Here is a 21032-nt window from a genome sequence, read left to right on the forward strand (position 1 = left end):
CAGTCTTCAGCAACTCATCTGGCCCAGAGTCCATGATGTCATCGTCTCCCAGGCTGTGTGTGTCTGTAGAGTAATCCTACTCTCGTGCACGCCATGCTGTTGTGGTATCAGAAACCGCAGGCCGGTCTACATGCTGGGGAGGCAGAGCCTGCCTTAAGCTCTCAAACTCCTGCAGCCACTGGAAAAAACAATCCATGGTAACTGTTGGCAACGTTACCTGTGCAGGAGTTGGTTGAGTAGACACTCTGGGAATTTCAGTAATGGTCGCCGCCATTTTCAGAAGCATGTATTTCTCCCTGCTGTCACGGGTGTGTTCGGATTTTGTAGTTATTTTTCTCAGGGGAAAAAAGGTGTCTTGTTTCTCCCTGGAACTGCTTGGTCTTTTTGTTGTGGAGGATGAAGAGCGGGTTCTTTCCAACATGTCAACACACATCAGACATACATTTCTAACACAAGAAGGTGAAAGAGGGGAACCACCCTGGGCACAAACAGAAGGCATGTATACAACACATTGATAGAAACAGAAAGAAACTGAAGAATGAGAACAAAAGGGGGAGAAATATACTTTCTTTTTTTTTCAAACCCTCAACAGCTCTGGTCTCATGCATCTGATCTACAAACACGAAAATATATATATCTGAAAATAGGTCCTTGTGCCTTCGATGTCGCCATTTCTCTTACTTTGTAAAGATTTTGTATGAAAATGTTTGTTTACTGTATTGAGGTGGGTCTGTCTTACAGCACAGCAGTAACACTGCAAAACACTTGCATTCATCTCCTAATATGGTCATCTCCAGGAAATACACAAATAGGACCTTGTTTTAAAGCTCTGAATCTCCTCTTTCCAAAGACGTCTTTCACAGTGCCTGAGTAAAAAGAGTTAAAGGGCCAGGTTGCCGGCAAGATATATCTAGCATTGGGCGGACCCTAAGACTAAAAAGTGAGTTATTTGACAACAGTTACTTTTTGTTTCAAGAACTGCATTTAGGGACATGGTATCTGTGTAAAAATGTTTGATTTCAACTGTAACTTTGTCAAATTGTTACTTATATGTCTGTAAATATAGTTTAGACCAGGCTTTATGGCTTGTTATTTTTTGTTTGTTTGTTGGCGTTTACACATTCTGATGACAATGTTATTTTTATACATACAGTATTAGACTTAATTAAGTTGAACTTGTCATAAGAAAACTCACACACACACAATGTACATCTGATTTTTTAAATATTTATTCAATCCCAGCTTTATATAAACTGGATGTTGAGGCATAAACATAGTACATTTCTACCATTTTCAACAAAAATATAACCAATATTTACAATTATTGTATTAAAAATACAAAAAAAGGGATACAGACTCCACCAATTGTCTTTCTAAAAGACATACAGGTACAAGTAGTATCAAAAGTATGAGGAAATCACCAGTTAAATGTACATTTTGCACTTGACATCACAGAATGAACTGAGATTAGCAGTTCTATCTACTACAATTACCTAATGCTTATACATTTTTTTTGTGCAACTTGTATTAGAACTAGAATTCTGCCTGCCTATATGCACACAGTCTCCATCGACTATATAATGAAACGGATTAATGTATATTACTGTTAAATTACAAATGCATAATTAACAATTTGATATATCAGCAAAGTGAAAAAACAAAAAATATACATGATCTTAGGGGAGCAAAATCTTAAATAAAGCACTGATGTTATACAATACAGTGAAAAAACACTGCAATCTCTTCTTTTAGTTGAATCTATAACTTCACCTACTGATCAATATGATCAGCTGAGATTAATGAATAATAATAATAATAATAATAATAATAATAATAACAACAACAATAATAATCATCATAATAACTAAACAACAAGACTAGCAGTTCCTCACATTTGAGTACTACCCAAATTGGTAGCCTTCAGTTTTACCGGAGTCTGTGCAACGACAACACAATACAAATGCTGTACTTCAGTCATTAAAATGGGGGTTAAATAGCAGCAGAGAGCAGGTTGTTATATGCCAGCCTTTATTAGACATGCAGCTTAGTCTACTGTAGCAACTATCCGTTTAGTTTAATTCTGCATTGCAAAGACTGTTACACAGTACTGAATCTGTCCTAAGAAAAGACTTGTTTGCTCCTTAATCTGTCATAGTACACAGAAATTAAAAAGATACATTTTAGCTAGCTTTGATGCAAGATCTGAAGCTACCTTTCATTGCAATGTCATCCAGTTTAATTTATTATATTAAAAAAAAACAATATATATATCTTAAAATGTGTAAAATAATACTGTTGTTATGGAGACAAACACATTTGTTCTCTAAGCACAACATATAAAACTGCAACATAAAAACTAGGTAAAATCAGAATGATAATCACTGTGTCCTTGTTTGCAGTGTTTGTGCCAATAGTGTGACCTTAGCTTGTCTTGATTCAGGGTGCCACAATTGTAGTCAAAAATCTAAGAGGAAGCTGTAAAACCATTATAGGAATTCATGTTTAAAAAAAGTGCAGCCAAAGCGTGACAAATCTTGATGAAGTGTAAATAGGGAGGAGGATCTTGGAATGGTCCTTGTTGAGCGGTAGCTTGTTTTCTTACTGCGCTGTGCATTTTCAAGCGACACAGTTTTCCAAAGTGCCAAGGCATTTTTCTTCACAGTATTTCACATGCGGGGTACACAATGCCCCATGCTGCTTTAAGGCAGGGAAAGAGGCGAGTGACATCCACCAAAACTAATGAAGGAGGTCCAGGGCTCCAGTGCCTGTTGTGCTCTCCAATTGGATGGCTCGCATCACTGGAAACAATATCCAGGAGGGGCCTTACTTGTCAGACAGCAGACACCTGTTCATCTTCTAGTAGAAAAAGAAAAAGACAAATTCTAATAAGTAGAGTAATGGAAAAAAGCCTTCATGAACCACGAACATGCAACGGCTACCTAGTAGCCCCAATCAAAACACCCACCAACTACATGCAACAGCATCATTTATTAGCAGATGGTACAAGGAAATAGTTGTTTTTTTTTTTTTTTTTTTTTTTAAATAAATGAATGCAGATGGCCCAGATCTTCTGTCAAGACTGGCAATATGTTACACTACAGGGCAATTAGGAAGGAAATACAATTAAAAAAAAATAAAAACTCCATGCTATGAGTTTCAGGATGTGAACATATTCTAAAATTTGTGATGAATTTGTTGTGTCAGAGAACACATTTATAACATCTAAATGGTAATTAACTAAGTTAAGTAGCCATGTAAAACCAATAGAATAAAACCCTGCATCTGAAACAACCCCTGCCATGACTTTGATACTATAGGGCCTGTTGGGTGCAGGCCATAGTTCATACAGGGGACAGACACATTTGGTAAGTAAGATACAACATGCAAATAAAGAAAATAAATGGTCTTAATGATTCAAGGCTTTCACTTTCTACCTTGCATGCATGTTGTACAGCAATCTATTATTTTACCTTCCTGCCTGTTATTCATGGCCTGGCTGTCTCAGGTGCATATGCCAATGTCTTCCTCATTGGAATAAGTTTTGGACACATGGACTCACCATCCTCCTCCTCAGCCGAGAACCCTTGGGACTGGAAGCGAGATAGTCGTGGATCTGCTTCGTTTGGTTTGTGCCATTGCGGTCGGCTCACTGGCCTGGTTCCTGGGTGACTGTGTGCCTGTTGGGGGTCGCAGGGGTGTGTCACCATCCGTGACCGCTGTAGTGCTACGTTGTAATCTGGGGGCTTCCTTCCTGCGTGTGCTTGGCCCTCTGGAAAGTCTGAAACTGTCAAGGCAGTATAGCCTGGCGGAGTCGGTGGAGGTTCACGATACCTGCCTTCCTTTCGTGCTGCAGTAATGCAATATATTATCATAAGAGACACAAACGATTGGTGAAAACAAGTAGACATACAAAAGAGAAATTAATGAAAAAGCTGTTAAATACCAATAGTGACAAAAACAAAGTTATTCCTGTAAAAGATTTCAAAGATTAGGAATTACAAGGACTAACATCCTGCAGACAGGTTAAAAAATGTTAGATGCTCCGCTCTCAAGTTTATTAGCATGGCTGCTGATTGTGTTAACTATACATCAGAAATAAGGCATAAATTCAAAATTCTAAAATACAGTTAAACACAGCATAAGCCCCTCAGCCTATATACAGTAAAACCTGTACAATCCAGCACCTTTACAAACTGGCGTTCTGTAGAATTCAGCGTTATTTTTATAATCAAGTATGTTATGTAAATATTCACATCTCGCGACTGGTACAGTAAAATATTAAAGAAAGTAAAATGAATATAATCCTTGAATTGCAGGGTATACCTGGACAGTACTTCTACAGCATGTACTGTAACAGGTTTTTTTTTTTTTTTTTAAAGTGTTCACATATTTGTCATGTATACATTTATAATGAGTAACGGAAGGTCTATCTGACCCAAAAAGTGAGTAGCCTAAATCCAAAGAATCAATAGCTGTTGTATGAATGGCATTTTAACGGTGACTTGTTAATATATGGATTCTTGTTGATGTCAACATTTTTTATTTTTATTTTTTAAATTATTATTTTTTTCTTATGAAGAATAATATGTACTCTTTTGCTTTTATATTGTTAGGTTGAGACACGCTTTACACAAGCCATTATGTTTATGGATATACTTTACAGCAAATCCTGTGCATAAAATTTACTCTGTTAATCGTTGCTGAAAAAATATATATTTTAATCCAAAACACACTGAAAATAACATTTTTATAGAAGGCAAAAATACATTACGAGGAGATTTATAAAAGTTATCCCAACTGCCTGGATAGAATCAGCACATTAGTGCCTAAAGTATGGTGCGTCTTCAAAAGATTTTCTCATCACTTACCAATAAGACTTTTTGCTGTGCCAGATGGTACAGTTATATGAGAAGGTCTACTATGTTGTTTTGTGTCTTCAGAAGTATTATATATGATACTGCTTGTTTCAGCATCAGCGTTAACATCTTTCCCACCCCTCCTCTTTATTGTTCCAGTGTCCCCCTCAGAGTCTTCCCCCCAGTAGCCAGTGGAGGATGCCCAGCTCCCTCTGCCTTGTCCATGATCCTGGCTGTTTCGGCTCAGCTTAGAGCTGGGGTCTGAGTACATCATCTGGTCCATTTGACAGCCTGAGGCCCAAAGTCCAGCCCCTTCTGCCGAGTTGTCAAAATGAGGATGCCCAAAAGCCAGCGTTTCCCAGCTCCTCTGGTGTTGTATGGTTTGTATATTGTCATGTGAGCCACTTGAACATGAAGTCCAGCTTCCTCTACCGCTGTCTGCTGCATCAAGCGATGCTCGGTCCCCCTGGTCCTGGGTAAGTTCTTCTGAACTTGGGGAAGAGAGAACTGCAGCCCCAGGATACAGATTCCGTCCCTCTCGCATCAATGCATATGAACTGAGAGGAAATGGAAGTAGAAAATAACGTCAAAAGATCTGGGCAAAAATACAAACATCTAATATAATGGGATGATAAAAAACAGAAGACTGGCAAGTACATGCTATTTCCAAGAATAATTCAGCACACCAATCACATGTATGGCACTTTGTTTTGAGTAGTGGTGATAGAAGATACAGGTTTTACTTTAAGTTACATTCTTACCCAAGGCTGTATTGATCAGGATCTATAGTGGCTCTTCTTTCCATCCTTCCCACACCCAGGTTGGAATCCACAACACTGACAGAGTGCCTCTGTCTCTTGTCGTCATGCATTAAGTCAAAGGAGGAGTTACTAACAATACTGGAACGGGATGAGATTTCACTGTGACCTGAATCTGAAAAATTGTCCAAAGTTCCACTTGGAGCCAAAGTATAACCTTCAAAAATAGACAGAGGAAGAGAAGCTGCTTAATTATAATTATTAGTAAATATTAAATACCAAGCGAATCTCAGTCCTAAGTATCAGTACCCTTCAGTTTTCCAAGCAGTTGCCAATGGTTGCAATACAATGAAATGGTGTCTCACCCGCTGCACTGTGAGCATGTTTATGGAAATCCAACAGTCACTGTTAGAACATACTGCCTCAATCGAGGGATTTTATAAATAAATCCTTTGTAATGCTGCAGTAAGCACATGCCTACAAAACTCCAGATAAACACTTGGTTTAACAAACTAAGTTAAACATCCCAATTCAGTAGCTGGGTTAGTGGGTCACAAAGTCTCTGTTAATAACTGGCTCAGGTCTTAAAGCAAAAGGCACAACTATGAAACATCACATCTTCTATCACATGGTTGGTTGGTCTCTCTTTATACATAGCACTGAAGCTGAGATTTCACAATAATCTAGAATTGTTTTGTGGAAACCCATATTTTTTGGGTGTTTAAGTAATGCTCTAAAACTTTAAAGCCATTGAGTCTGGTGTTCCGCCTTTATAGTGTACCCCACCTATCCCATAGGTCCGCAGTGCACTGTTATTCCTGTTAATATTCTCACTCCCCAGGGAAGAGGAGGAGCCGGTTAGGTCTGACTGTTCCTGAGCTGTGAGATCTCAGCTGACTGCCACCTGACGAACAGGATGGGAAAACAGTTTAGGCATCAGCTACAGAGAAAACTCTGTGTTCCCAAAGGCAAAATGGCATACACATGTAACCCAAGTAAGTATACCTTAACTTATAAAAAGCTTCAAAGAACAATATTTATTAAAGTAAAAACTAGTGTACTGCACGAAAGTTACAGCTACTTTTCAAATGACTTTTTAATTCAAGACCCGAGCCAGCACTGACAATGAAAATAAATAGGGGAACAGGACAATGAAAACAATAAGCAGCGGAATCAACACCTCATCAATTCAAAATCTGCCAACCACCGTACATCGACAAAGCCTAATGAACCACATCTACTGTACTACACAACCACAAACATTATAATTTCTTTCTGTACTAATCAGTAGTGTTTCAGACATTTTCATAAACAAAATAGTCATATATGTTCTGGTAACATATATGACTGGGATGTATACAATATGTGCACATATACACACACACTCAAACATTTAGGAGGGGGATCACAGGACAAAGGTGAAGGCGTGCGCATTTGTTCTTTTTTGTATTGCATTTTGAGCATACTATGAAGTCTGTTTCAACAACATTTATTTATCAGCATGTATACTGTCTGGACAGTATAGGAACATGTGCTGACAGAATGCACAGAGCATCTATTTCCAAAATAATGACTTAAAGAAAGCACAATATTTCACTGTAAAGCTCCAGAGGCTTCAGTGTTCATGGAGTGACTGAGAAAATCACTAAGGTAATAGCGTACTGTAACGTTAACTACTGAAAGATGATAACAGCAGAGGATCACAGCTTTAGGTACCTAGAAGTCACACTGTTGTTCACCTTGATAAAGCCTGTTTATTGTGGGAAGGTTGTTCTCTTTGATTGGATTACTGTTCCACAGTAAATATGAAAATTGCATCACTATAAGTCAAGCTCCATAGCACATAACAAGGTTCACTTCAGTATAAACTGTTCGTATTAAATGACAAGGTCCAAGCTGTCTCTGAATTTGCCAGAATTAACCTAGAGACGAAAACAGCGCCAGCTTTGAACTGTATGGTCCAGGAAATACCGCAGAAGTAAAAAGATGCTGCAGCAAAACAGGAAGATAGACAGTGAATGAAAAACACAAAAAACATAATTGTGTTGTGTTTACACTTGCTGGCAAAAAGCACGAAGATCATCATTTTATTAAAATGCATACCCTTCCTAGGTGAGCCTTGAGGGGATGCGGGAGGGGAAGGCAGGTGTGAAGAAGCATTTGATATGGTGTCCTCTGGTTGCTTTTTATGTCGGTCACCTGCTTCTTCTGACAAGGCCAGGATTTTCTTCAAGGCTTGAGGTGAACTAGTACCTTATCAGAGGCAAAATAAAATCTATGTGTTATTTCATTTACTCAGTCAAAAGTACACAAATATTTTTTTAAGTCTTTGCTTGCTCTTCGGGAGAAAATGACAAGTTAAATTGGCTCAAGGGGAACTAAATTTGGTAGGGCAGACCTTACTCTTATTTACTTACCAAATGGTGGTAGATCCTTGACCGGTACTTTCTTGCGAGACGGATAGAGTGAAACAGCAGGGACCTGAAGTGCCTGATTTCCTTTCTGCTGCTGCTGCTGCTGCTGCTGCTGCTGCTTCTGCTGACTTGCTGCTCTAGGAACAACAGGAGATGTGTCCGGCTTCCCACCCTTTTTGTCTCCACTCTTAGGCACTGTTACACAAAGAATGTAATTACAATGAGCCATGTGAATTCACAAACAATAATACATCAGAAAGATACATGACACCATTACAGTGAGTGAGAGCAAAAGCAGTGTATTGTATTGAAGATATAAACTAAACCTGCCAAGTTAGTTGTCCAATGTAATAAGCCTGGTGTTACAGCTTTTGTCTGTAAATGTGCTTTTCCCACGAAGAGCATTATAGTGTGCAAGTTAGGGCTGTGTCCGAAGGTTCGAAGGTTCATTCGCTAACCAGGGATTCGAAAATTGTTTTAAACCTTCGAAGGTTCGTCAGATGGGTTCACGCACTGTATGATTTTTTTTTATTTCTTCCTATTAACAGAAACTGTTTGACAATGTGTGAATACTATAAATCACACATTAAATGTCACTTGTATGCAAAATTCGATCTTTTAATTTGTATAATGCATATTACATAAACAAAAGTTGTTAATAAAATCCGCTACCAAATGAAGTTACCAAATTACATTACGCTACCAAATTACATTACGTACAACTGGAGCAGGGTATAGTATCCAAAGCAGTGGGCTCATACCTCTAGTGGCTGTATTGCTTCAGTAAAATATGTACTGAATATCTAGTGTACACGACAGTGTAAGAGAAGTGCTATGGTAGAATATGTTTGAAACATATAAAATATATGCTAACACTAAGAATTTTAATTTCGAAAACTGAGCACCGTCTGCCCCTCCCCCCTCCAGCATGTGTTATCCAGAGGCAAAGCTTTCATTTCTTCATTCGCCATCTCGACAGCAAAGCGTTGTGTAGCTTAAGCTGTATTTAAAGAAATGTCTCGAAACCCCTCTGCTGTTTAGAAAAGTTGAATGCAAACTGTGCAAGCAACTCGTATCATCATGGAGGCATAACCAATCTCTGGGGTCACTTGACAAGCGTAAGTTCATATTATTATTTGTATTATTCATATTTTTAGTAGTAGTAAAATGTGACTGAACCTTCTTGGAACAGGGACTTAAATAAAGCTTTGTCCGCTGCAGTTGGTGCTGGTGCAAAGCAAGCTTACTGTATAGATCACAAGCAGGCTCAATTACATGTAAATAAACAATGTGTATTTTTATTTAAATTATAAAAACATGATTACTGTTCTATATAACATATTTTTAAACTACATGTGAATGTTTTATTCCATTTATATGGATTACCTGTAAAATAATAGGATTTTCAATCAAATATAAATGAGTAGCCATGTTGACATCACCAATAAATTATGCAAATACGTACCACTGAAGGTTCGAACCTTACTTCAGTAATGTGTTCCGAACCTTCGAAGGTCAAAATGTACCCTTCGTTGCAGCCCTAGTGCAAGTTACTGTTTTTGGGGTTTTTTTTTGCCATTTTAAAGCAATAACAACACAGGAAATGGTTCTTAACTGCCTTGCTTTTATTACGCTGTGAAAGTGAATTTTACCAAACTGTTAAGATATTTTGGGGTGGGGGACTCACACGTGTTGGTGGAAGGCTCACACTGCAAAGAGATGGTCTGAAGGTTTTCTTCATTGGTATCCAGGGTCAGGTTTGACAGGTATTGCTTGACCTTGCGGGCCATCTGGGCATCCTCGTACAGCTTCTTGGCATTGAGGAAAGAGCTTCGACGCACGCGCTTCTTATGCCCTCCGGTCTGGACCACATCCAACACTGCAGAGTTGGTGGTTCCCTGGCTGAGAGATCTGAAATATGGAAAGAAACAAAAAAGATATAGGTATGTAGCTCTGTTCAGCAACGGAAGGTGAGGTGAGGTGAGGTGTGGCGCAGACTCAAACGTGCACCAAGTCGCATTAATCTTAGCTCACAACATTCCATGCCTCATTCCAGGAAATCAAATTAAAGTAAAAGTTGTGGTACAGGTAGAGGAGAGAGCAGCACTGTTTCCCCCTGCTGTTTAAAATATACATTGGGATGGGGCACTAATGATATAAAGCATCCTGCTTTGCTTCAACTTGGCAACCCCATGGTATACTAGGCTACATTTCTGCCTGGTGTCTTTTCAAGATGTGTTTATATAGCTAGATAAGCTGGAGCAGGATTGAAAGCTCATGCAGTCAGAGGTTATTGTTACATTAAAGCTGCTTCTCAAGCTCAGGGATTTCATACCATTTAGGTTATTAATGGTTCTATTTTTACATACAGTAAGTTTATATCAAGGCCTTCATTTTTTGTCTTTATCAAGCTTTGAAGCTATAACATGACTTTGACTTTGTTATACTATTGATATGGCAAGTCCTCAGCAAAAATTGATACGAATAAAATAATCTACATTCACATTTGCAAGTTCACTATTCAAGTTAGCACTCAGCAAAGCTTCTGGTATGTATTTATTTGGAACATAAATAGATTTGTTATCATGTTAAATGTAAAATCACAAATTATTCAATAGCATTAGTATTAACTTGATAAGTCTGACATGAAAAAAAAATCACTTTATGGGTTTTTTTTTTTTTAGTAATGAGCAGCAGAATTCACTGTTAGTAGGTATACACTCTTTAGACCCCTATTTAATCTCTTTATAGCTGTTAAGTGTGAATGTATCGAATCAATGTATTACTTGTATTGTAACGCTTGAAATGTTTTTGCTTACGATTGTAAGTCGCCCTGGATAATGGCGTCTGCTAAGAAATAAATAATAATAATAATAATTTTAAACACAGTATTATCCATAAATGAGCTCTTATGCTTTTTAGACACAACTATTTTTCACTAACTTAAGCCATAAGTGACATAAGTTTCACTTTTATATCAAATAAGTTGTCTAACGTTTGCCAGAGCAGAAGTGTTAAAACTGAAAAACAAACAAAAAACAAAATCATCAGCAAAGCATCAGGAAATTAGGAGGCAGACAGAAAATGCAAATGGGCGGAACAGCATGTTGTCAGAGTGAAATTGTCACCACACTTACCCAAGACTCCTCCATTTCTTCTTCCTGTAAGTGAGAGCCATGAATAGTGAAGCATGGGTACAGGAAGAAAGACAGAAAGAGAAAAGGAAAGAGGGGAGGGAGAGAGAGATATCACAAGCTTAGACAGGAAAGATCAGAACCCAAGATGAGCAGTATCCAAGCTCCATGGACATATAAAAAGCCTAGATGTTTCAATCACAATATTTTAGCATGAAACATTGACTTCAAGAGACCACAGCACCTTTAACTCAAAGCAGTGAAACACATTATGCATAGCCTTGGTTCACAGGGATATTGAAGCAAGCAGAAGCACCACGTGGGATCAATTTCTGATTGTGTGTGCATCAAGCAATAATGAACCTGACCTCTACAAATTTGTAGTAAACCCATGATGCTTCTTTCAAATGACCAAATACAAGAATTTGAGTTATCGCACATTGGAAACATTCAATCACAATAATTGTGGAACAAAGGGTAGCTTGTGCTTAGCTCAGTTCCTCTATTGTATAAAGGTATTTCTGCAAACATTTTTACAGGAATAACATTGTTTTTTAAACATAACAGCATGTTCCTCAAGCAGTAATTTACTATGACAAGTTAGTAGACTTTGTCCTGTAGTTTTTCGATACATACCTCGTTCTGAACATCAGGGCAGGATCCATGTTAACAGAAGCCATTCGGCCAACATGACGTATCTCTTTTGCTATCATTCTTAACTTCTCAAAATTCACCAAGCCATCCACTTTGGAGTCATTGCCTAAAAATGGTGGAAATATATCATGAGCATTCTGATTTTAGAATATTTAAGGAGGATCGTATTATGGTTGACATCCAATCTTAACTACGTATCATAGCACTTAAATGCTTCAAAAGTTGTTTTTGCTACAAAACCAGTTAAATCAAGCCCCGTCCCCACCCCCCTCTATTATTTAATGTGTTTAACAAAATAGTGGTGGAAGTTTTGCTTTATAATACCTTCATGCAGAAATGTGAGATCCTTCTTTATGACAGGAAAGAGGGGAATAATTGGAGGCTGCAGATTCTGGCTGTTGAGGACATTGCGGTATTTTGCCATGTTCCTGGAGGGGTCAAAGAGATCCTGCAGGTCTTGAAACAGCTTCTCATATTTGCTAGGAAGCTTCTCCCAGGTACCACGCAACCTTGATACTGGGGCCAAGTTTAATCCACTGCAATAGAAAAAAAAGTGGTTTCAGAACAAGATTTATTGTGTCTATAAACACTATAAAGCTCCCCTAAATCAGCAATGCATTCTTCCCTAGCTTGTTCATAGTTTTTACCTGATGATTGCAAACATGGAGTTGAAGTTCTTGCACTCTCTGCAGTGCAGGGCGATCTTGATGAAGTGCTTAATGATCTTCATCCTCTTGAGCTGGTTTTGCTCTCTCACAATCTCTGTGGCCACCCAGAACGTTTCCTGGTTGATGACCTCTTCGAAATTCTTCAGGTTGGCAGAGCCTGTCTTGGACTTGAGCTTGAAAAGGTCATCAATGTACTCGGTGGGCTCGATGTTGCGGAACAGCTCAAAGTTCCTCATGGAGAGCTGTGTGGCCACTTCCACTGTGCTGAGCTGCAGCACCGAAATGTGGCTCTCCCGCAGCAGGTCCTGGGCATCCTCGTCTGAGCACAGCGTCTCTGTCTCCATGTTGTTCTTCAGGTAATACCTGCAACAATAGGAACGGTGATCAATTCTACATAAAAAACAGCCACAAGATGAATAGCGTTCAAACTCAAATGGAACTTTTATAACCCTTACTATGCAGGACATGCCCACAATAGACATTACCCATTTTAGGGCAGTCATAATTGGTCACTTAGGTCAAAGGGAACCATTTATTATGCATCAAATAAAAGCATAATTTTCCTTTATAAGAGCAAGCTTTTAAGTTCTCTTCAAATACCTTCTCTTTTTAGGTTGACAATATACTTCACCTCCAGCAGATGGCAGTCTTTTCTCATTTACAGTGGATACTTGCTGCTGCCTGCTAATGCACCTCTTAGCAATACTTTAATAAAGGGCACTAAACTCACAATGCAAATGTGAACACAAGAGGGAGACAAATTTGCCAGCTCATTAAGCCAAGAAACCAGCATCAAACAAGCATTAATAAGGAAAATAAACTGCCACTGAGAACTGATAGCTGCTTGTAAAACCAAAAGTTCCACACTATATAGTACACAGAAACAGCAACTAACTTTTTGTATATATATATATATATATATATATATAAACAAAACTAAAACTTATAAACCTACAAAAGCTCTCCAACGGCAAATAGATATCCAACCCACTCAATAATGTTACAGCTTTGAAACACATACACACAGTGTGGGGCGTTACTCAATATTCAGTGCATGATCAGATGATTTGATCTGACACCTTAGCTGCACTACATTCAATATATGATCTAGAAGAAGGGTTAGTAAAATGATTTGCAAGTCATTTTAGTGTATGTGACATATTAAACATCCTTGAAAAACAATGTCCTTCATTTATCCAATGAAAAAATGTACTTGGTCTCTGCCTCACAAATAGACACTTTAAACATATTGACTGCTAACTGGACCAAAGCTATCAATTTGTTTACTGCAGGATCCCAAATAATGTAAATGACATCAAGGCTTTCCATCCAGCCCTTTACCAATCAGTGAGTTCATTCAGACACTTTAATCTTAACTGGTTTACCGTTAGACTTAGGATCTCATACTCCTACCTTCCACTGAGCTGTATTCTGTCTGCCAGTTTAGAGAGCTGATCGGGAAGCCGTCTTTGCTTGATGACACCTTCTGGGGTGACCGAGACTTCACATAGAGAGTAGGCCTCAGAGGCTGCAGTCAATGCAAACTCACGGATAGCTTGAACCACGACTTCCTTGGCAGTTGTGTCTTTGCTGATCATGATATAGCGGCTCTGCTGGTCTGCCTTGAAAACCCGTAGAACCTGGTCTGGTAAATCTATTGTGGGCAAAAAAGGTATCAGTGAATATGTAATTCTGAGAGGCGACAAATTAATGATTGCCTTCATCGTGATTCAGTTTAGTCAAATTCAATTTCAGATTTAAAACCTGTATTTACCCATTTTATTTTAAAACACCCAAGAAAAGCCTAGAAAGATGATATAGTACAATATATAAACACCTTAGAAATCTGCATAGTGGCATAGTGATATAAAATATAGCCGTGCCCACGTAGGCCTAATTACTTAAAGGTTTAAAATGGCAGTTCAGCAGCATTTATTTTGTTGACACTTGAGTAGGATACTGCCAGAGCTACCACTTTATATTTAAAGTCTGCCGTAATCACTGGACTTCCTTTAAAACAGTTTCAAATTACACAGCTAGAAAGAATATGTGAATCTGTGTAACAAAGATTTTTTTTTTATTGTTTTCGTCTACTTTCTAGCATTTACACTGTGCTTAATGTCAACTTAACACACAGTAGACTTAAACAGTCTCCACTGAAAGTATCGCAGTGCCAAAAGCACAATCATGCTGCTTTTTATAATGGCTTTTAAGCAGAGTTGAGTTTACGTAAGGTACCAGGAGGCAAAAGGATCACCACAGTGCAGATTTTATCTTACCTAGTGAAAGGCTTAGTACATGTAAACCATGTGGAGCCATTTCTGCTTTGGCAGGTCACGCAATGGGTAGTTCCATAAGTTATGACATGCCCGTTCACCTTTATTTTAATGGTAATACTGCAAAGCTACTACAGCCCCTATCTGCAAGAAACATACATGCTTAGCATGGTGCGAGAGTGCTCTTTCATTCAAGTGGTTTTAAATTATTTAAAAGAAGAGTACATTAGTGAGGTCATCGGGAGGTTACCTGTTAACTATTGCATTCTTAAATACTGTATTTTGTAGATTAATCTTTTGATTTCTACATTTTATATGAGACAAGACATAATAAAGCACATGCCTCTGTACCACGATTTACAGTACAACATCTATGTAGGTTTACCATCAGAACAAAAGGAAAGTATTTGATCGAAGCATTAAACAGTAAATCCAGAAACACTACCCAATTCACGGCGCCATGCTTTGCCACAGGGCAGATATGTATGGCACTAAACTGTTATAAAAAGTGTCCCAATCCTAACTGTCAATTGACAGAGAGAGAAAGTGTTAGATTTTTGTCAATGAGAAAATTACAGTTGAAGGTAAGGCAAGCACCATACAAGGGGTTCCATAGTAAGCTACATGGTTTGATAAAAGCAAACGGCTCAATACACAATTTACATTAAACAGGATTCAGATACTCACTATAAAAGCCTGTGGCTGAAAGTGAAGAAAAATAAAATGTTTAGTGAAAGAAACAACTTAAAATAGAAAGTATTCTATTAGCTATAGATTTAAATTTTCTAATTTCCACCGTAGTAAATATACTATTCTCCTATTCCACCAGCAGCATTATCTCAATATGGGGAAAAAGCCTTCACAAAGGCTTTTAGAGAGTACGCCTAAACATGCAGATCCTGTAGTTCCAGTTCCTGTACCAGGATGTAAAAGCAACAACAGAACGTATTAAAGACTGTCAGACAATACTCGGGCACACTTACCTGGAGGATTGCTGAAATCCAGAATGCGCTGGTGAGACTGTAACAGATCAGGGTTGCTGGAAGATAAGGTCCCGCTCACAGGCAATGCAGGGGGGATGTGCTTCGACTGCCTGAGCCCCACTATGCTGTCATCCTGAGAGTGGCCAAGGCCAATGTCACTTTATAGAACAAGAAGTCATGAACTTTTAGTTTGTAAAGATGGGCTTTGAACAACGTTCTGCTTTACAGTGCATGCCTAATAGTAACACACACACACGCCACACTGTAAAATTGAATTTGTTATGCAAGTAGATTTTTCCAACATGCTTTCTGTAATATAAAAAAGCTGCATCTCAGTCATGAAGTGCAAGACAGCAGATCTGAAAGACTTGAATTGCTGGGTTGGTTTACATCACAATATTTACTGTATATGCACATCAGACAGACAGATTGGCTACCCAAAGCTCTTAGTATGCTCAACATGTATTTGCATTTTCAAATCACTCTTTATTGTTTCGCTTCAACATATCAGACTGCTTATTGCATAACTACCAATTTTTCAAGGTTTTTAATTTATCTAAATAAAAATGTAACTCTAAATGCATCAATACTGAGTGTTTTATAGTTATGGATGATGTATTTGTATGTAAACAATGGGCTTGGGACAGGACATTGTGGGTCTAATGCATAACACATAGGTAGAAAGAGCCGAAACATACCTGTATGGTTTCTGGGGTAGAATGCTGATGCGAGTTTTGTCTAGTATTTTCTTCAGCTTGTTCCTTCCTCCTACAGTGTTGGCCTTAGCCTTCTTATTGGCTTTGTCGAGGCCGATCACCTGCTCAACGTCCACAGCCAGGTCCGGGATTGAGTAGCGACTTGCTTTCTTAATATCACCGATCTTGGGTAGATGGGGAGCACCATTCTTCTTTTCCTCGGCTGGCCTTGCTAAAAGTTCTTTAAATACTGTAACAATAATACACAAGTAAGTCACAGACTGCACAATGCTGGCTTCTCGGGTTTCTTTTTCAATGAGAGATGGCACCAAATCTATCACGCTGATCTGAGAGGTTATTCTTGGCAGCCCTGTGCCTGTTACACTTAAAACTAAAAATTGATTCAGGCCCTGAGAGCAGCAGGTGCAATTGGATAATACTGGTCTTGTCATCAGGTGTCCAGTGTATGCCAATTTTATCTTTGGTCATGCACACAGTAAATGGAGCAAATAAGCTAAGCACAGTGCCAGTTATAGATAAAATAGAAAAACTGCTGAATTCACCAGGGTAATGAATCAATATTGACCTGCATTTTCTTTGTGTCCAAGCTAGAGTTGCTTCTGAAAAGCATGAAACAGAATCGAAATCATGCACAGTGCGGGGCATAAGCAGAATTGACTCTGGTGGGTTTTTTTTTTTTTTATAAATTTAGTCATTGCCAATTATTTTTATTATTTTCTCCCCAATTTGGAAATGGCCAATTATTTTATTTTTTTAAGCTCAGCTCACCGCTACCACCTATGTGCTGACTCGGGAGGGCGAAGACGAACACACGCTGTCGTCTGAAGCGTGTGCCGTCAGCCGACCGCTTTTTTTCACACTGCGGACTCACCGTTCAGCCACCCAAGAGCTACAGCGTCGGAGGACAACGCAGCTCTCAGGCAGCTTACAGGCAAGCCTGCAGGCGCCCGGCCAGACTACAGGGGTCGCTGGTGCGCGGTGAGCCGAGGACACCCTGGCTGACCTAACCCTCCCTCCCCCCGGGCCGCGCTCAGCCAATTGAGCCCCCTGGAAGCTCCCGTCCTCGGTCGGCAAAGGAATAGCCTGGACTCAAACTCGCGATGTCCAGACTAGAGAGCGCATCCTGCACTCCACGTGGAGCGCCTTTACTGGATGCGCCACTCGAGAGCCCCCGACTCTGGTGTTTTTAAGCATGCAAGCAGACAGATTTACAACTTTACAAAATCTATATATAAAACAATAAAAATAACTATGATTCAGTTGTTAAACACTTACCAAATAAGTTTGTTTTCACCGTGATAGATAAGTGAGTGTTGTTCTTCAAGATTTCAGTGGCTTTGGAAATCTGAACAGTCTCAAAGTTTTGTCCATTAACCTCCAATATCTTTAAAATAAATAAATAAATAAATAAATAAATAAATAAAAACAGCTTGGTTATGAAATATTTGTTATCTGTGAAAGAAACCTAAGCTGAGTTTGGGTGCAAACTTCTACTAAACTTTTGTACCACCAAGCAGGTATGGTAACAAGCGTTCATTTATGTTTGTGTAGAAGAGATGGCTGTAACGTTATCATGTTTACAGTATCTTTTGAACATCTGGAATAGGAACAAACTACAGGTATATTATTATTATTATTATTATAATTATTATTATTATTATTATTATTATTATTAAGAGCTGAACTTCATAGTTACACTACATTTTCTAGCAGAATTTAATGCATAAGTTAAAAGAATACCTGGTCACCACGTTTTATTCCAGCTTCAGCAGCTTTGCTTCCAGTTTCTACACTATCTATGAAGATTCCAAATCCTTTCTCTGACCCTCCCAAAAGGGTGAAGGGCAAAGGGGCCTCCCTGGAAGGTTTAGTTAGTGTTACTAGTCTTCGTTTGGCTTTAGCAGCACAGGCAATATTTAACAGTCTTAGATGCCCACACATTTTCTGCAAAACAGAGAAAAACACAGGTTCAACACATATGCTGTATACATGTTGTATTCAACCACATGCACACCGAAACAGGCAAACTTTGTTTGGATTTTTTATCTTGCCAAGGTTAGGTTATATAACCCTGAATTAAGGATTTAGTACAAACTTTTTGTAAAATCCTGACAACTTAGTGACATGTACTTAAAAGTGCTGAACTAGATCTTTCCAGGTTATGCTGAAGAATTGTGCAACTGCAAAATGTTCTAAAAACACAGAAAACCAGTTTCATAACAAAAGATCCAGTGTTCCTCAAACAATGTTTACTTGTGTTTCATAAGAATTGCCACACTTGATATGATATGTTTAACAGCGTTTTACAAGAGCAAAGCTTGGTATTATTCCCACTGATAATCTGCAAATACCATGCAAAGTAAGACCACATCAAGCTTGTTAAATTATTGAGAAAAAGGCAATATACACAGGATTTTGTTACACCAAACTTCACATTACACAAGATGTCAGCTAACTGACATACAGGTAGTACTGCCATAAAGAGTTTCCTGAAAGACATTAACTTACCTCTCTTTCTAAATTGTTTTCAAATTCTTCAAGAAAGTGAGTCATGGCTGGGTCTCCTTCAAAGTCATTGAAGTGATTGTTTACCCACAGCAACACTACCCGTGTAACCTACAAAAACATTTATTTTCTAAAGTTAGTCAAGAAGCAATGCTTGAGAAACTTTGCCTCCAAACAGGACCCCACGGGCAATAGCTATATGTAAGGGGAAAAGCCATTTTAAAAAGTATTATCTTGGATATGAACAAGCTTTCCTTTCACTGTAGAAGCCTGGTTTCAAGGTTTATTTTTGTTTGCCTTTAATTCATATGACAATATGTATTAACCACTAACCTCACGATTCCAGTCACTGCAAATGCAGAGGTGAACAAGAGGTTACACTTGTAGCGACTATTTTTTGTTTCATCCAACCAGACAACTTAACTTTTACAAAAATTATATACAGAAAGTCTGTCCAAAACAGCACACAGAAACACAGTACCTTGTCCCTGAGGCTTGGGTCATTAAACCACTCCAGCAGCTTCTTGCCTACTATCATTGGGCTGGAAAGGAAGGTCCTGTATGTCAGGAGAAAGTCTTCGATGAATGTGGGATCCACCACAGAGTGCTCCTCAACCAGATGCATTGTCAGCCTTTCTGTTGTCCCCTGTAAGATTAAAAAGGGTAATATTAATCTGTGTCATTTAGCCATACAGAAAACAAAGAAACTCCAGTTAAAATGTATAAATATAAAATTATTTTTGGAAATTATACTCTCAATAATTGCACTGCACAGCTTGTTCTACTCACTTGAAGCGCGAGATTTGAAATCTGCCATTACTCCATTACTTGTGCATGGTATTTTTTTTTTTTTGGTCATGGTTATTAGAAACTGTGAAAATTGACATTCAGCTAAATGTGGGGGTGGGTTAATAGTTCAAAATTGGGCGTTGACTCGGCAGAATCCGGTATTTGCACTATAACACCTGCAAGTCGCCTTGCATAAAGGCATTTGCCAAATAAATAAATACATCCATCAATAAATAAATAAATAAATAAATAAATAGAATAAAATACTCAATTTGGTTTAAAAGGGAGACAAAAAATCAATCCGATAAACAGATATGCCAGCTTTTTTTAACATTTATAACCAAGTCTCTCCCGTTTCAAAGAACAGATCATATAAAAGTTCCACACACACACACACACACACACACACACACACACACACACACACACACACACACACGCACATCCACTTGCTCAGTAGTGTATCTACCCAGCCCTTATTCTAGCTTACCTTGATGACAATGTGTCCTTTCCTGGTCCCAGTGCGATCAAGCTCCCTGTGCTCCTTCACCATCACAATCTCTCCCTCCTCTTCTACCTTCTGCATGTTCTTCTCTACCTGATTGAGGATGCAGCAGTATTCCTGCTGGGCTATGCAAACAAACTGCAAAGAAGCACAGACAAAAAAGATGTGCCTAGGGATGCCACTGTTACTGTACAGAACAGCTGGTAAAAATGAAAAACGGCTTCATCTTGTACTGCAAATCTTTCATTTGAAATAAAATAAAACGTGATTTGGAGCCGAGGGAATTTACTCAGATCAGTTACATTATTTTAATACTACTGATACCCGTCAGTTATACAAGATGGAATCCTGCCACCTTGTGTAAATTTCTTCTGCCCATGTTTTACAAATTCTTTTGTATTTATGGACTTATTCCAGCCAATACAGGAAGTAGTAACAAAAGGCACTGCATCCAGTATCAGAAAAACTCAGTTAGTATGAATTACTTAAACAGATACTGTATATTAAATATCATAAGTCATTTTCTTAAATTCTGCTTTACTCTCTAATGACGGTACAATAAACATTATAAATATCGTACAATACTGATACTGAAATATATATATATATATATATTCTACTCATTTCCCTGCATGGCGAGTCTGTAATGGCTTGTTACAGATTTATTTCTCTCACCTTATCTTTAGCACCCAGGTCCCACTATTGTATCCATTTCCTAAATAAATCGTGCATCAATTTTCAGTCCTACTGCTTGCAGGCAGCTCTCACCTGGCA

The 21032-nt window shown here is 38.4% G+C and overlaps 1 protein-coding gene across 10 annotated transcripts in view; it reads right to left on the bottom strand.

The window, feature by feature from the left end:
• Positions 1 to 1213: 1213 nt before the first annotated feature.
• Positions 1214 to 21032, bottom strand: part of rapgef2b (Rap guanine nucleotide exchange factor 2b) — a 157134-nt gene continuing 137315 nt past the window's right edge. For 6 of the 10 annotated variants that reach the window (XM_059031354.1, XM_059031351.1, XM_059031367.1 and 3 more), the window contains 20 exons: positions 21027 to 21032; positions 20244 to 20396; positions 19446 to 19610; positions 18968 to 19075; positions 18200 to 18403; positions 17735 to 17843; positions 16442 to 16688; positions 15744 to 15901; positions 13898 to 14138; positions 12464 to 12847; positions 12141 to 12352; positions 11799 to 11922; positions 11166 to 11189; positions 9716 to 9939; positions 8032 to 8223; positions 7718 to 7867; positions 5618 to 5831; positions 4869 to 5413; positions 3471 to 3847; positions 1214 to 2856 (listed from right to left, as the gene is read on the bottom strand). The exon at positions 21027 to 21032 is cut by the window's right edge and continues 153 nt beyond it. In XM_059031354.1, coding sequence (XP_058887337.1) covers positions 3486 to 3847; positions 4869 to 5413; positions 5618 to 5831; positions 7718 to 7867; positions 8032 to 8223; positions 9716 to 9939; positions 11166 to 11189; positions 11799 to 11922; positions 12141 to 12352; positions 12464 to 12847; positions 13898 to 14138; positions 15744 to 15901; positions 16442 to 16688; positions 17735 to 17843; positions 18200 to 18403; positions 18968 to 19075; positions 19446 to 19610; positions 20244 to 20396; positions 21027 to 21032 — 3822 coding nt within the window. In that variant the 3' untranslated portion in view covers positions 1214 to 2856; positions 3471 to 3485. The remainder of the gene's footprint in view (positions 2857 to 3470; positions 3848 to 4868; positions 5414 to 5617; positions 5832 to 7717; positions 7868 to 8031; positions 8224 to 9715; positions 9940 to 11165; positions 11190 to 11798; positions 11923 to 12140; positions 12353 to 12463; positions 12848 to 13897; positions 14139 to 15743; positions 15902 to 16441; positions 16689 to 17734; positions 17844 to 18199; positions 18404 to 18967; positions 19076 to 19445; positions 19611 to 20243; positions 20397 to 21026) is intronic. The other 4 variants (XM_059031365.1, XM_059031361.1, XM_059031364.1 and 1 more) reach the window with 3 other exon arrangements.

This window comes from Acipenser ruthenus, chromosome 1 (assembly GCF_902713425.1).
Source record: "Acipenser ruthenus chromosome 1, fAciRut3.2 maternal haplotype, whole genome shotgun sequence".
Taxonomy (NCBI): domain Eukaryota; kingdom Metazoa; phylum Chordata; class Actinopteri; order Acipenseriformes; family Acipenseridae; genus Acipenser; species Acipenser ruthenus.